This window comes from Uloborus diversus, chromosome 5 (assembly GCF_026930045.1).
Source record: "Uloborus diversus isolate 005 chromosome 5, Udiv.v.3.1, whole genome shotgun sequence".
NCBI classification, from domain to species: domain Eukaryota; kingdom Metazoa; phylum Arthropoda; class Arachnida; order Araneae; family Uloboridae; genus Uloborus; species Uloborus diversus.
Genome location: NC_072735.1, coordinates 120,318,271 through 120,336,327, shown reverse-complemented (window position 1 = coordinate 120,336,327; position 18,057 = coordinate 120,318,271). Strand labels below are relative to the sequence as shown.

General features: G+C 30.6%; 1 protein-coding gene across 1 annotated transcript in view; it reads left to right on the top strand.

Moving 5' to 3' along the window:
- The window catches only part of LOC129223105 (uncharacterized), a 188,650-nt gene that overhangs the window by 22,975 nt on the left and 147,618 nt on the right, over positions 1-18,057 (top strand). The window contains 2 exon segments of the mRNA XM_054857672.1: positions 14,456-14,550; positions 17,437-17,556. Coding sequence (XP_054713647.1) covers positions 14,456-14,550; positions 17,437-17,556 — 215 coding nt within the window.

Genomic DNA, 18,057 nt, shown 5'->3' with positions numbered 1-18,057 from the left:
CTCATACATATTTTCAAGAAAAAGCATTTCATTTTGTGCTACAGTATTCACACATTATGTATGACATCACAAATATACATCTCCCCGTCTCCTCAAAATAGAACAATTGATCGTCTTTTATCTTTGAAGCAGAAGGATTTTCTATTCATAAATGTATATCCCGCATTTTCTATGCCTGCAGATATTTGAAATGCCTCTAAAATCCCATCACATTTACAAGCAAAGGGATACTTTATCCCTATCATAAGTTTCACCGATCACATTTCCTTACATATCGATGTTCAAAACAGTAAATACATAAAAAAAGAGACAATATGTCAAACACTGGTGAAATATTGTTTGGTTCCCAAAGGATCCCAAGCAAAAAATTCCCTCAAGTAGATTCAATCGAATATGCGAAGTTAAAGGTTCTATTGAATTCGCAATGGAATTTATCGTAGACGTATGTTTTGGTCTTGCTTGTTGATTTGAATGCATGATATATTTTACTAATGTTTCAGGAAAAAAAATCAACAAATTGGATGTTTACCGAAAATAAATATTACAGTGTGTTAATTCCTCACTATTATTATCGCCCACATTGCGATAGGTTAAATAAGAAAAAATCTATCATTATTTAAAAATTAGTTTCGGGTCCATATTAAAACATCAAGCAGTCCCTGCTGCAACTTTTTTTTTTTTTTTTTTTGGTGAAATTTGATTGCTAATATGTGCCAACTGTTCCGCAACTTAGTCGGGCAATATGTTATTCCAAGATTTTGACTCTGTCTGGAGTCGCTATCGGATGTTTATATCGTTAAAAATTAGACAGTAGCAGTGATAGACAGAGTAGTGATAGTTAACTGATTGTTGTTGCTGCTGTCTACTCGATTTTTTTTTTAATTTTAAGAGAGCTCCCACGGCGTGCAGTACTTATAAGATAAACATTTGTAGGCATTTCAAAATATTGCGCGTTTTTCAGTATTAATTGTATGCAATAATAAACGGAAGACCGAAATAACTAAGTAAACCTTATTTAGATTACTTCAGTTTTGATGCAAGTAAAAGTGTAAAAAAAAATGCTACACCTTAAACTGTTTCAACAGAAGATGTATTCACATGAGAAGTTTTAGTTGGGGCAAAGCTAACCTTGCAGCGTTGGAGTGCTGTGGTTTGGATATGCTTATTCTTCACAATGCTGACAGATTAAGTTTACCTGAATTATAGATTCCTGACCGGCAAATCCTCATATATATCAATGCTCGAGTAACGATCCTGATGTCATCCACAATGAAACTCGCGACACGGTATGATAATTGAGTAATATTTTTTGGTAATGTTTGGCATGCAGGGAAATGCTTTATTTTGACGAGGCTGAACTGTATCCGGTAACGTCACTGTTTTACTGGTAAGACTCATTTTAGGAGAATGAAGAAACGAAAAAACGGTCAACAATGAACGCTACTTACTGGAGTTTAGGGTTAATCCACTGGAGTTAGGGTTACAATTTCAACTATCAAAATATCACCAAGTAGGCAATCGCTTCATTCAAATGTAGAAGCAATTTTCAATCGTAATTCCTTGACGGGAAATATTCTAGCCAGTGAATAAAAAGCACCATGCTATCTATCAATAATTTAATGCGTTAAAAATGCATTCAACGTTTCATGTTAATATAACTATTCTTTGAATTTAGTATTCATTCCGTTACAACAAATGACTATAAAAATACGTTAGATTGGTTTAAAAATGAAAATCAAGCAAACATTAAAACATGAGAAAAAATACTGAAAATCTTTACAGCAGACAAATCATAAAAAAATAAATACATAAAATGAATAGCACGCTGGTATTTTTAGAATGTGAAAAAAAAAACTAGCATATGATTCATTCTAATACAATGTGCATAATGGCTTAATGAATAGCCTTTTAGAATGTACAAATATGTAAAAGGGTTTTCAGTAAAATAAAAAAAAATATGTTCGTTACAACTTTTAGCTTTTAGTATGGTAGAAATTTTATTAAGTTGTCATAATAATAACTCGTACACTATGTAGTCTTACAGAAACACAAGGACACACTTAATTTCAGCAGTCTTGAGCACAAGGAAAACAAATAAGGGGTGCTTGAAGGTTGATTTAAGCCTTCTTTTAGATTGTTAAAATTGACTAAGGGGAACGAGCTTGCTGATGCTCTAGCAAAGAAGGGGTCTGCTATTGTTCAAACACCAAATGAGCTAGTCTCGCTTGATTCTATAAAATTATATTTTAGGAAGAAATCAAGGGATGCCTTTTGTTAAGGCTTAAAATATAGAAGCAATCATAATGTTTGGTTTACAAACCGTGACTTTGTCCCATTGGCACCAAAAGCAAAGTCAGCATCCATGCTTCGACTTTTGACTGGCCATGACTGCTTGTCAAAGCGTCTTAACCGTTTGAAGATTGTTGAGTATCCCACCTATTGTTCTCTTCGAAATCAAATCAAGAAATGGACATTTGCCACCTGAACACTAAGGTGGGTCGAAAAAAGAAAATTTTTGATAAGCAACTTCTAATAGCAAAAAAAAGTTGGGTGTTGCCATCCTAAACATGGGAAAAATAATTTAAAAAAATAATATTTGTGTCTTCAGATCGTGCATTGGCAGCAAAGTTTAAAAAAAAGGTAAAAAATGGTCAATTTTCAAATATTTTTATGAAAGTTTAAATGTTAAAGTTTCTCGTTCCAATACAGTTTAAATGCTTTCTTTTAATGTATTTTCATATATCCTTCAAAAATTTTCCATTCCTTTACACTTTTCAGCGGCATTCAGAGGCGGCAAATCTTCGTGAAATCAACCCAAAATCGTCATTTTTAGATTATTTTGCACATTGCAATATTTCCTCTTTTAGACACCTTATATATATATATATATATATATATATATATATATATATATATATATTTTACAATAAAAGTGCACTATACAGTTCCTTGATGGAATAGTAATCATATTTTATTGCATTAACAACCCAGAACGCACTACAAGGAGGTGATTGCACTTTGTGTTTCACCCTGCAATTCCAAAGAAGAGTAGTTATTTACAGGACTTATATATTTGTCTAATAACTCAAATTCACAATAACTATAATATTTTTAAAAAGTTACACGTTTGAATCAAAGTAAGAAAGTTGGAATGGTGACACAATTTTTACATTGATGATCGGGAGCATGAAAATGTTTCACATCAATTTACACCTTCTCTCATCCCAAATTACCCAACCTACCGACTCACTGACCAGTTTAATAACCCTTTCAAATGCCGTAGTGCATAAGAGAAACATTTACTAAATTATGGGTAAAGCTTCAGCTGCTTTTTTTTAAATTAAATATTATTAACTTAGGAAGAACTTGGTTGTAAGAAATCGAAGTATAAAACTGACTTAAAAAGTCAGCAAAAGTGTAGTACAGAAAGGAAAATGTTATATTTATCTCTCTCTTCCAAACCGAAGACCTTTCAGTCATTAGCATTCCTTAACACGTGCTAACCGAGTATTGGAGCTGTAAATTTTTTCAAACTAAACTACTAAGCTCGTAAATTATATCTTTAAATACATGCATAGGTTCACAGAAGTTTGTTCTTTGCTTTAAATTTTAATTTTATCGAACCATAGAGAGATAATTTTTAAAGTTACGAAATCTACAAGTCGGGTGTATGGTGATCTTTTAAGCATCGTGGATTTCATGATTCAAAGAAATGCTTATTTTGCCATTTTTGAGAAATTGTTATTGGTCATGGCAGCGGACTAAAGGCGAAATACAAAGGAATTGGTTTACACTAGGGTGTACAGTGCAGCGCAAAAGATTACCCATCAAGAAACGCTTCTACAGCTATAAAAAATTTCATCCACCAGTAATTGAAGCGTCGAACTGTAACAGTTATTTGGATGACTAACGTGTTTTCTTACCTCCACATCAGTTATGAAGTTGAAAAGGAGGATATTTTATCATTTCTAGGAGTTTAAAGAATGCATTTGCTTTAGTATGCATTTTTAAAATTCTCATATCAAACTCGGGAAGTTGAAAGGATTGTGTAAATGGTCAGTGAATCTGCAGAAATTCGTCTGAGATATGAGGACGCAAGACATGAATTTATATGAAACACTTTACATTCGCCAACATCAATGCCAAAACTGAGTTGTAAGTTCAATTTAAAACCTTAATCGAAACGTAGAAACTTGTTTAAAGTAATATAGTTATTCTGAATGTAAGCTACCTTACAAATATATAAGTCATGTAAATAACTACTCTTCTTGGGAATTGCAGGGTGGAACACAAAGTGCAACCACCTCTTTAAAGTGGGTTCTGAGGATTAAATATACTTACATTTCCAATAAAGAGCTGTTTAGTGCACATTTATTGTAAAAAAAAATATACAACTAGGATCACACATAAAGAAGAGTTATTGTATTGTGCAAACAAGCTAAAAACATCGATTTCTGGTTAATTTCACGAAACTTTGCGGCTAATGCGCGAACAAAAAACTGTAAAGGAATGTAAATAATATCAAAGATATATGAAAAGAGTATTAAAAGGAACCATGTAAACGGTACTGGAATAAAAGTCCTAACATTTGGATTTGTGCAAAAAAAAAAATGAGAATTTATCATTTTTTACCTTTTTTTTTTTTTTTTTAACTTTGCTGCCAATGCGTGATCTGAAGACCTAAATATTTATTTTTTAAATCATTTTTCCCATGTTAAGGATGGCAATACACAACTTTTTTTTTGCTATTGGAAGTTGCTTCTCGAAAATATTCATTTTTCGGCCCACCCTACTAAACACTTGCACCCAGCTTTCTAGACGGAGCCTGCGCAACCGTTATTGGAAAGCGTATTGGCATCTAATCATTTACTGTATTGTTCCTTGTTCTGTGTTTGCTTTTTCTACTTTGTTCCTTGTACTTTTTTTGTGCTGCTAGCCATTGGAAAAAATATTGTTAAAATTGAAGTTCGTAAATGGCCGTTTTCATGTTAAAGGGACTGCCACTGTCAAAAATAAGACATAATGCTATATTTCTGAGCACAAGAACTAGATTATAGGACTCAAATTACCCTGAAATTCAATTTATACTAATTCAGACTGTTGAGACACAGGTTAATCACAAAAATCTACCATTATTTAAAAAAATGGGTCAATATTAAAACATCAAACAGCCCGTGCTACAACTTTTTTTTTTTTTTTTTTTTTTTGCTGAAATTTTATTGGTGATACGTTGGCCAACTGTTTGTTCCTACATTTGGTCGGGCAATATGTTACTCCAAGATTTTTATTCTGTCTGAAGTCGCTATTGCGTAGGTGTATCGTTAAAAAAAACGAAACTCCCATGAAAAAGAGTAGTGATAGTTCACCGATTGTTTATTCTGTCCACTTCTGCTGTTGCTTCTGTCCACCGGAACAACAAAGTGTTTCGAGATTTTTCAGAGTTACTGTGATATACTTTTCAAACATATTTTTTTTTATCTATTAGTGCATATATGGCTGAAACAGCGCATAAAATTATTTTTTAGACTAAGAGATATTAGTATGTTTCGCTGTGGTCTTTTTTTCAGCTGGCACTCTTTCGAGTATCTATAAATATATGCATTTTCCTGGTTTGCGTGTCCAGTATTATGGAATAACAGAGATTCCAAATCCTACTATTTAAATCTTACTTAAAAAACAACGATGTGGTTGTGTGCGAATTAATGTATAATCATACACCACTATGTCCAGGAACAAAGACTTCAATTAGAGAACTAAAAGCTCCATAATAACATAATAACCCAAGAAATCGATCGTTTGAAAATTTTCAACGTTAATTAAAAACTATTCCATATCACCCAACTATTAAATACTGCCCTCTATTTGCTATCTGTTTTTAAATTATATATATATATATATATATATATATATATATATATATATATATATATATATATATATATATATATATATATATATATATATATATATATATATATATATATATTGCAAGTCATAGCTCATTATAGATATTTATTATATGTACTCAAGGTTAGTTGAGGATTTTCACACAAAAAACAGTTAAGTCATTTTGAGAAAATGTAAATGATACTGCACAATAACCTCCACTCATACATTTATAAAAACCACAGAAGAAATAATTTGCTACTTTTGTTTATTCTTTATGAAAAAAAATGCTTAAATATGAAAAAAAAAATAGTTTAAAGAAAAAAAGTTTCAATTGACAAAATTAGTTTCGAGTAAAAATCTTGCTTATTTCAAACAATAGGTAGGCTTTGAGGAAAAATGTTTTCCAAACAATGGTTTATAGCACATTGTATAGCGCTATCGATACCATGTTTTAGACACCCCCCCCTCCATTTTGCTTTGAGATGCTTTGGATGTGATTCTTCTTCTTACAAACCGTTATCTTTTGGAAGTCAATAAAATTTTGAAATTTCCTGTGAAATATATTTGAAATCATCTATTTTTCTGTATAGATTATATAAGCATTTGTGGAAAAAGTCCAAGAAGGCAGACTATTTTTTAAAAATAAATTTAATTTAAATATGTTTGACATCCCAACAAATAAATTTTAATTTTTACTAAAGTAGCTTATAAATCGTAAGAAATAAATATTACCGCTGAGCAAATTTTATTTCATACCTCAGCTGCAGGAGACTTCAGTTTAAATATTTATTCATTTCGGAATTTAAATCAGCATTTGATCTCGTTCACAATCTTTATGTCAATTACTAGTAAAACATATTACGTTTTCTGAAAATACAACAAAAAATCGCCATTCTTCTAGTATTTCTATTAGCATGGTATAACAATTGAATTTTAATATATTCATATTTATAAAAACATAAATCTTGTCATATCACTTATGAAATCAAAAAACATGGTCCTACAGAAAAATAAATATTTTATAATCATTATTTTTAATTAGTCTGATCATATGAGAGGAGTCGGTAAGCTAAGTACTTTTAAAAATTCAATTTTTTGATTTTTATATACTTTGAAGCTCCATTTCAATACCTTACTAACGATACAAGTTTTCTTGATCGTGCTCATATTGGAATTAAGTTAAAATAAGCTTTTAGAAAAAACTTAAACATATTTTGATGAGGTATGATTTTCTCCTTTAAATTGCAAAATCTCGAAATGGTATTTTTGAAACTAAATGTCCCATTTCTCAAAAACTAAATTAACTAAATTTTTTAGGCTTTAAAATTTTTACCACCTATTTCAAACATTTAATAGCATATAAAACTTTTCTCATATTCCAAAAATATTTTTTATAGAGCTGATTTTGTAATTCAAAATGGCATTCAAAAAAAAAAAAAAAAAATAGTGACTTACAAATTAGAGTTAAAAAAAAAGTTAAGCTATCTTCCTATAAAATGTTACTTAAGTATTGAGAAAAGGGTATACTTAAGGTACAGAAAAAAATTCCATAATTGTATCTTTAGTAGATTTTCAGAAAAAAACTACATGAACCTTGGCAATTAATATTAACGGAATAAGCCTACCGACTCTCCTTAAGAAGATCAGCTACCATGATATTTGGGGTACGTTTTTTTTTTTCTTTTTTTTTACAAATGCGAAAATGCGAAAACCGATCTCTAAAGTTAATTAAAACTCTTTTAACCCTGAACAGGGGAGTAGCGGTCTCACAGATCGCTCAAAAGTTCATCCAATCACCCATATTTCATTTTCAGTCCTATTGAATGGTTTTTCCCAATAGCTTTTTGTTTTGTGTCCTTGAACACCCTCGTTGCTTATCAGTATCTTAGGCAAGTGCATTTGGTTTAAATTTCATTGCGTTTTTAGAGGCGGTCTGCGAAACCGCACCTGCCCTTCAGTGTTACAATTTTCGTCCGAAGTAGACATGGCTCGTAACGTTAGAAACCGCGGATATAGGTTCATTTAATCTTATCCACGTTATGTGGAAGAGATGAAAAATATTCTAGATGAGGTTGGTAGTTGTTTGAAATGTTCACAAACGTTAAGCAATGATGTTCCAGGGACAATGAAGACTGAATTATTTCTCAAAATGCGATGTGAAGTACTAGTAGTTAAAGGGCTGTCAAAATTTTCCCGTGACTTGATATACTTAAATTTCTGGTACTAAAATGTTCTGTATATATTAAAGAACTAAAATGAAATCATTAATAAATAAAAGATTCATTTTTATTACGAATAGTGAGTTATTTACTGCGGCATATCACTTTCTAGAAAAATCTTAAGACTCTAGTCAAAATTTCCTCGGAAAAGATATGTTTCGATTCAAAATTTAGAAATATTTTCCCCGAGCTAAAAAAAGTTCAAAGAAAATCTAAGGGATTTTATAAGACTGTATCTTAATTACACGATTTTTAAGAATTTTTTAAATAGAGCGGTCTTTGAGACCACACATCCCCTGTTACGTCCTACTTTTTCACCTCCCCTGTTATCGGTTGATACGAAGAAAGGAGTTATGTTATTTTACTGTTAGCCACTGACAGTACTGAAAATGTTATTACATTAGCATTGCGTTCTATTCAGAAAAATATCGGCAAATATTCTGTTTAGAGGAAAATAATAAAAATTAATAAAGCATTTTTATTTTTTGAAGATATTTTTGCGTTTAATATATATATATATATATATATATATATATATATATATATATATATATATATATATATATATATATATATATATATATATATATATATATGGTAATGAATTAAAACTAAGTAAGCATTTTTATATTTCTCGTTCTAAATTCAGAATTTTAAAATGCGCTAAATAAGATCACTTGCGGGTACATTAAATATTATATGCGAGTTTACAATATCTCTTCACTTTGTTTTTATATTTAGAGAGCCCAAACATATAAATTCTTAGCCCGGAAAATCTGTTTCCTTTTACCAGGATCAGGTTTACGTCAAAAAGTATCACTCGAAAACAGTATTTCACAAAACCTTAAATTTAAAATACGGAACGTGAAACATAATGCTACGCGTATTCGACGTAAGTAAAATTATATTTACCATAAAATAAATGTTGAACTTGATAAAAAATATTTTTTGACTTTGAAAGTGCATACGTGCATTAGACGAAGGAATAGTTTTCCATGCAATAATGGCATAGCTGTTTTGCACCAAACATAAATTCAGATAAATTTATGTGACATAAACAGTTACGAGCTCTTGGATATGCTGTTCGAAATAAATTCAGCAAAATATATGTGGCTATATAAATTCAGTACTAAAATTATTGTTGTGGAACAATGCAAATTTCTGTTAGAAAAGTTGAAAAAAAAAAAATGTTGCCGTGTTTTGATTTACTAAAGTTTGGCTGTTGGGACTCAAATTGAGTTTCTGTAAAAATGCAGGAAGTGTAACTCTTCTTGAGTAAACTGTTTTTTTCTGCCTTTACGTGCTAGTTTCATCACTTCAAAGCATTGTGCGCTACAAACACTTACCATCAGTTTTTGAAAATAGTTCTATACTTAGAGCATGCAATCTATTAGTTTTATTTCATACTAGCATCACCCGCACGGCTTCGCCCGTAGATGAAAATTTAAATGTCTTTTGTTTCGCCTGTATATTTACAGTAATGTCTACTATGTGTTAAGTATATTTTTTTTCTTTCAAGTTTTTTAAATATTTTTGGGAAATTTAAAAACTTAACGAAATTGTTAAACCAGTTTATTTGTCAATTGTATTTTTTGCAGAAGAAAAAGAAAAAAAAACATGTGCTGAGTAACGTTGTACCCCAGCAAAACTTTTATTAGGCAAAATATGGTAGATCAAACAAATGTGCGAGTTTTGGAAGAATTACCACAAAGCACTAAAATTTGTTGAAGGAAGCCATTTACTAATAATGTTACTGAAAGGAATTATCAAATATTATCTGATGTACAAATAAGTTTTACAGGATTATTTTTACAAGTTCTACACTTAATTGTGAAGAAATGGTGTTATGTTCAGCTTCCGAAATCTTATCCATTGTTGGCCACTACCTCTTCCCATCTTTAAGGCAATTTTCGGATGCCTCCTCGAAACGATCCAATTTTGTACTTCTTCAAAAGGACAGAAGTGCTGATGCTCAAGAGGATGTGTCATCGACGAAAACAAAGAGTAGTTGGAAGGGGCAATGTCTGGGCTATATCGCGGGAGGGGTAGTATTGTCCATTTCAGGGTATCTAGGTATGTTTTGACCGGTGGTGCAACATGTGGCCAAGCGTTATCATGTTGCGAAATTACTTTGTCACGTCTCTCCTTATATTGTGACTGTTTTTCCCGCAGTGTTCGGCTCAAACGCATCAATTGAGTTCGAAGTTGTTTGACACCTGTCTTACTTCAATATAACCTCCGATTTGGCGTCTTTAAACTTTTGTGGCTTTCCATCGTGCTATTTGTCATTGGTATCTAAACCCCCGCTTCTAAAACATCTATACCAAAACTCACATGTGAAAATCGATGAAGTATGTTCCGCGTAAGCTTCTTGCAGCATTCGATTGCTTTCAACTGCAATTTTCTTCAAATGGAAGCAAAAAAAATCACTTTCTCGTACATTGTGTTTTGTTGGCTCAATAGTTGACACATTCAGAGCACACAAAAACTAAATTGTTTCCACTTCAGCAAAATGTCACATACTAAAACTGAAAGCCTAACAATGAGGTTATAAAATGAAGTTAGTTGCAACGTTGTCCGTTTTCATTTAATACCAGTGACGCCGTCTATTGAAAATCTTTTAAAACTTATTTGTACCCCATATATAAAAAAATTCTAATGGAAAAATAATAACCTTTGAAAATGAATTTCAATTGTTTAGTTATTGTTTCAAGTTATCGAAGAAAAGATTGCTGCCCTGATATCAATAACAAAAAATTGTTTTTAGATACCTGCACAATCATATCCATAGTGATTTAATACAATTGTTGTATGAAAATTTTCAACTTACAAAATGCTAAAGATTTAAATGAAATTAATAATGCGTAAAATCGAATATTACCGAACTTTGAAGATGTGTTAGATACCCCTAAAAGTTAAAACTATGAGCTCAAAGTTGACAGCAATTAGTTTTTACATAAATGAAATTAAATATGAGGATAACACCAGTAAAAAGCAGATTTTTTTTAAAAAGAGCATTTTTGCACCAATCATGTGATCTGTCTACAATCGTTTTCTTTACCAGACATTGTTCTGTTCCCATATGTTGTTCCGTGCTTTTGAGAATAATGTTAGTTACTAAGTTTTCCCCTAAAAAGTGAGCGAAAGCTTTTATGTTCAAAGCATTTTTGGAAAGAGGATTTGTTTTACCAGTTAATGTTTTAAGTGATTTTGTATAGACATGAGTTCTCTTTTTTTTAAATATAAATTTCGAAAAGAGGCTTCAATAACAATAGCTGAAGAATTACGGATTTCATACCCGTCTAATTGACAAATGATTGATTTAATTAACTGTACATTACTTCAGTATCCAATTGGAATGAACACTATGCGAAATAAGTTCTTAAAAATATTATCGCAAAACGGAATAAAATTTGTGTAATCAAGAAAGAACGTTTAAAATTTAAACTAGCAAAAAAAAAAAAAAAAAAAAAAAAAAAAAGAATTTTAATCGCCAAAATAGTGCGCTAACTTTTTTAGTGCTCATACAAAAGCTTAAATTCTAGGCTAAAGGGTTTCGCCAAAAAAACTGTTGAGGGGTATTGCTTTAGCATTGTGTTTGGAAAGATCCTTTGGCGATATTTCGTTTATCAGCTAAGTATTGTTTTGATAAACGAATTAAAGCATTGAAAGTAAGAAAATTACAGAATTCGATAAGTTAAAAGAAATAGTAAATCAAACAAAAAGAAAATGACGGTCATATATTAGCTTAATATTTTTTGATGATTTACTTAACATGACATTATTTAATCAATGATAATTAAAAACAAACGCTTCGGCAGTTCATCTACGAGTACAAATATAAAACAATTAGCGGAAGTCAAACAAAACAAAGAAATATCATCTTTATCTTTTGATAATAAATAATATTATCATTAAATTAAATTATCTAAAATTAATAAAACTTGATTGTGCATTGGTTTGTATCTACAGTGGCTCCCAAAAGTCTTCGCACACCTACGACTTTCAACGAAATAGGTCCCAATCCATTGGTTAGAATTAATATTTCGGAATAGGTATTTAAGTATAAAATCTATGATCAATTTTTAACAAAACTACATGAAAAGTTTTTAAAAAATATTTAAACTTAATTTTTTTAAAATCAAAAACCAAAAGGTTCCAGAAATTTCATCTCACAAAAGTCTTCATACACTTTATAAAATGTCTATATATTTTTGAATAATCTAATTTTTGATTAAGTTATTAATTAGTAGAATATCATAAAGTATTCATAACACCTTTTAAACGTCTGGGAATCGATTTCATTCTTTTTCTTTCTTTTTTTTGCGTAATTTCTGAGTAAGTGTTCAACCACACTTCGAGTCGTACTGTTTCTAGCTCTATTTTCGATTTAAAGCCCTATTTTCGTAATCTAGCCTCTAGATATCTCTAAATACGTTACATTAAGTTAAAATCTGGAGATTGAGGGGATATTTTCTAAACTTTAGGACAATTTTCGAGGCACTAGACGCAAGCGTTGAAAACCGTGTTTTTCTTATCGTTATCTTAATTTAAAAAAAAGTTGTTTCCAATAACCAAATTTTTGGCTAAGAGTTCAAAATTGGTTTTTAAAATATTTAAAGAAACAGCATGATTCATCATTTCATCAAAAAATTACAAACTACCAAGCCTGATGCTGATATGCACCCTCACACAAAAACACCTTCACCGTCCTGATTAACTGGTTCAACTAAGTTCCTAAGATTAAGTTCCTAATTTTTTTCTTCTACTTACAGTTATACAACAATTTAACCAAAAATGTTAAATTAATTTTTATCTGTAAGTAAGACGTGATTGTAAACCGTTTTTAGCTTATTTATCATTGATTTTGCAACGAAAAGCGTAAGCTTTCTGTTTTTCGCACGATCAAGAAAATTTCTGCGGGAAGAGGTCCCATTTAATCCAGCTAATCAGAGAACTTGGCGAACAATTTTAGGTGAAAATTAAATACAAAATGTTTCATTTAACTCTGCAGAAACTTTTACAGTACTCAAATGTGTATTTTTCATGAATTTTTTAACTTTAAATGTTCTGTCACATATTGTCAACTTTGCCGGTTGACTTTTTCTTACCTTGTTTTCGGTCCGATTCCTTTCTTTAAAGCGTTTTATTAAGCACTTTACTATACAAGCAAATAAATTAACTAATTTAGAGACATTTCAAACCAATTTACCACTACTGTGGGAAAAAATTCAAATTTTGAATAGTGTTTGCGGTTTTTTACGAATACCAGCCATTTTACAGTAATAAGCACAATATTAAAGAATAAATAAACAAAAAATTTAAACCAAATGACTTATAAGGGTCAACACAATGCAAAAATATTAATAAAACGGCATATGATAATTTTAATCATGAATTTATTCGAAAATATTTGAGTGTACGATGACTTTTGTGGCGTGTTATTTTTCTGTCTCTTCGTTTTCTGACCCATTTCAAAAAAAAAAAAAAAAAGATCCGTCAATATTTTGAAAAAACCAATGGGTTGTATTTAGAATGACATAGGAATGATGTGAAAAAATATTGGACTTTATGTTTGAATTCAGTTTCGAGTTATTTTGGTTTTACTAAAAAATTTCAAAGTGTACGAACACTTTTGGGAGCCACTGTATGTCATCGCTACTCTTGATGAACGACAGAAAACTAAGCATGGAACCAGCATAGATAGATTCGTAATTTTCCTGGGTACATGTTTAGCCAGTTGTTATAATTATGCGACTTTAATTATCAGATATATTAATTAAAAATCTAATTTTGTGACTCGAGGGCCTTCTTTCGAAATCCCCTTTAGCTGCTTTCCCGACAAGACAGTATGAGAGGAATAACAGTAAATACTTCAAGAATGGTACACAATTGTGTGCCATAAGTTTATATGTGTTTAAAACAAACTCTCTTTCTTTTCAAAAAATCGAGTATTTATCCAATTTCCTTCACTAGTTTTGTTCGCTTTGTTTACGATTTTTCCCCTTAGTAATTATTGTATCCTTAGCTTAATCCCCTCCCCCCCCCCTCTTTTTCAAAAAATCTTCAAACATATTTTTAAAATGTCTTACTCCAGAAATACGTATATATTATGGTTTGTCATTGCATCTAGCCCAAAATAGTCAAATAAATATCAGTTGGATATAAAGAATGATGCAGGTATTATAAATAATTATAATACCTGCAGTATAAACAATTATGTTTAGAAAGTAGCTAAACGCATTTTTCTTTAATTTTTACTTAAATACTCAGATTTAGTGATCTAGGTGAAGAACTATAAATATACTTAATGAACATAGATTTACAGTTTTCTTTTTTACTTTTAGGTACTACATAGGATCAACTGTAAAGAGCTGCGAATGTCCACCAGGATTTGAGGGAATAAAATGTGAAAAACGGAAAGATGACAGAAAACTACTTGGTAAATAAAATCGATTAGCAATAAATATACTTGCGTGTAACATAACTACATGCTTATGCATAATTATATTATTGCACGGTTTCCGAATTTAGCAGCTTAAAAGAGTTGGAAATAATACGATTTCATGTATAGGAGAAGCTGCTGTACCCACGGAAAAAATTTACTTTTCAATTTTTGCTGGTCTCTGGGAATGGATAATCGTTCGAGGAAACAAATCTGGCAGAATCTACAACTTATCATCTAATTTGGCAATTTTTGTCAGGTGAAAATCTCAAAGCTTTCAACCTCAAAAAAATTATCTTAAAAACCATCTTTTTTGTCCGTGGGTACAACAACCCGTTCACCCCGCGGACAGGTGCCTTTGTACCCATGGACATATTAAAAAAATATATAAATAGGTCAAAAGGAACTGAATTATACTCAATAAATTTAATCAGCCATTTTATATTGAAATACTTCAAACATCCATTGAAAATAACATTAAATAAAATCTCCAACAGAAATTAATTTAATTTTACTTAATTTTTAACGTTAGTGAACTTTTAGGTTAAAAAAAAAATAACTAGATTCATGATATTAAGGTTCTCTATGTATCTACATAACTTAAATTTATATGCAAATATAAACCTTTAACCAAAATTAACTCACCACAAAAAACTCAATTTAGATTAAACAAACGAAAATCTAGAAAAATTGACTTTAAAGGAAAACAGGTGGGATTGACGGCATGTAGATCCTACAACAGGTGGGGGTTATTTTAACACTATAACTTCAAGCCCTACTTCAAATTCATCATCATTGTTGAAAGCAAATTTTGGACGTTGGTGACAAGGCACTATTTTGAGGTATTTCACATTGTAAGAAGACTCATGTGTGACCCAAGGAGACTAAAAATTGCTGTCCCTGGGTACACATGATTTTGTGTCCTTGGATACAAAGGTGGGCCATTTTGGTTTTGCAAGGCAGTCACATCAACAAGTCCATAGGATTACAACATTAAAAATCAGAAACAAAACCTTCAAAATATAGGGAATCATGATACCTGCAACAAAAGTGAATAATACAATCCACGGCGGACGGAAAAAAAAAAGAAATTGCTCATGTTTTTTTTTTTTTTTTTTACTTAGACCCTACTAAAACCAAAAAAATGTGATATAATCTTAAATGTTCGTTTGATGGTGTTGAAACTTCCTGGGGTACTGGAGAGGGCTGTGACACACACGTTGAACCCTAGTTAGGATCTATCTCGACAATACCCGGAATTTCCCGACCAACGTCCTGAGGTACAACCGTCGGTGGGAACAACATCTTCCCCTACATATCTTTATCTCAATATGCGTATCTATAGATAGTTTGCTATGATAGCTCAAAGTTCGAGACTCACCTTTCACCGGTGATTCATTAAAAATGTTGAAGTAAAGAATAATATACTTTCAATACTTTTGTAAACTGTTCGTTTCCCTAGTTTAAATCCAAACTATATTTGCATAATTTAAAAGTACATTCAACGAAATCTTATGTAAAAAAACGATACTATATCAGCTTTCAAATAATAAAATTTGAGTGAACATAAGTATGTTCATTTTTCATTATGAGACAAACTCTTTACATTTTTCACTCAAAAGTCTCAGGTTTTAAAATAAATCTGATTTTTCCACATAATTTAAAAGGAAAAAAAATGTTACAATATTATTTTTTTCTATCATTTCCAATGAGACTGCAAAAGACGATCGCCTTTTGCAGCCCTCTGAATTCAGCATATTAATTTTCTATGTGCCACCATTAAAGTGTGGATGACAATAATACTTAATGAATTTTGACGCAAGGTTTCCCACCATAGGCAAACACCTGGACTCTCACGGTTCAATTGCAAGAGGAAATTTATTTATTCGAGGGTGTTTTATCCAAACATGCACTCAAGGAACCTTTAATTCATCACACATTTGGACTATTCTTGTCCTTGTTCCAAAAATGACAAATTAACTTGTATAAAAATCAAACTAATGGTAGAATGCTTTAATAAAAGGTTTGATGCTTGTAACATTGGCAAAAACAAACTCTCTATTATTATTATTATTTATACAAGTATATTTTTTACATTATAAATGTCATAACCCCTTCTAAAAAATAACAAAAACAATATTTGATTTTTTTTTTGTCATATCCTTATCTAAGAATGGAATTCATACTCACACGCGGAAAAAAAATATATTATCCTATCTATAGAGTCTTTGAATTTAACTTCATTATAGATATTATCTTAATTGGTTCTCGTTTCTAAAATAAAGTCAAGTATAATTGGGTGTTCCTTACTTAAATCTTGGTTTTTATTATGTATTTTTAATGACTCACGTTACACTGTTTGTGATAATTAATTTGATTTTATATTAAGCATTCATTGAGTGATTGATTGATGTTTGTCTGGAGTTTTTCCAATTTACTTTAAGTATTATTAGTTTTTGTTTTATGCAACTTTTCTATAAATGATAATTTCATAGAATTCATGAAAGTAACATTCATAGAAAAGTTATATGCAGCAAAATTGTGTCCGTTGGTTTTTTAATCCCACTTAATAATGAAACATTTAAAAATGAAGCAGTCTGTAAACATCAAAATGAAAATTTTATATAATAACTAGTACAAATGGATGAATTAACTTACATGTTTCAGGCAAGATAGGGTAGAAGAGGTATAAGTAGGTGCTTCCATACGTCATAATTTAGAACATAATTTAATGATTATTACTGAAAAACTGAGTTTTTCCTTCATTTTACCTTTTTTTCTGGATTAGAAAATACAATCAAACTTAAGAGTTGTAGTTAATTAAAATGAGAATCCAACGTTCAATTCTTATTTTTTGTAATTTATATTTTTGTCTCATTACAGCTCATTGCGCTACTTTGGGTTGCTCGCAAACCTGTGCTCTGACTAACCTCGGAGATTACAAATGTACTTGCCTAACAGGCTTTCACCTCACTGAAGACAAAAAGACTTGTGTCGAAAAAGGTAAATATATTACAGGATTTTTAACACTGCATCCTCTACTTACCAAACTTATTTTTTAGGTACTTCTAACTTTGAATAAGGGCCTCCGTTACTATTTATGTTATAAAACTTTTATCTAAAGTAATATCTACAGTCAAAACATAATATCTATTGCTTGAAACTTGTAATAAAAGATTCAAAAGTACATTAGTAATAAAAATTGAAAAAAAAAATAAAACTTTAAAAATAGAAAATAAAAATATGTGAAACAAACTTACAATATTTAGAGGGGGGAGGGTTGGACATAATATATCCGTAGATACAGCATTTTTCATTTAATTAAATCTCGAAAGTGTTGTGTTTATTCACATTGACGTAAAGAAACTCAATTTTTAGAATGCAGCAATTCCAGAGTATCTTTTTTGTGATAATAGACTCGTTTGAGTAATTGCTATGTATTTGCCTCCATTCTTAAGCAAAAATAGTGCACAAGAATCACAATAGGTACGTAAAAATACACTC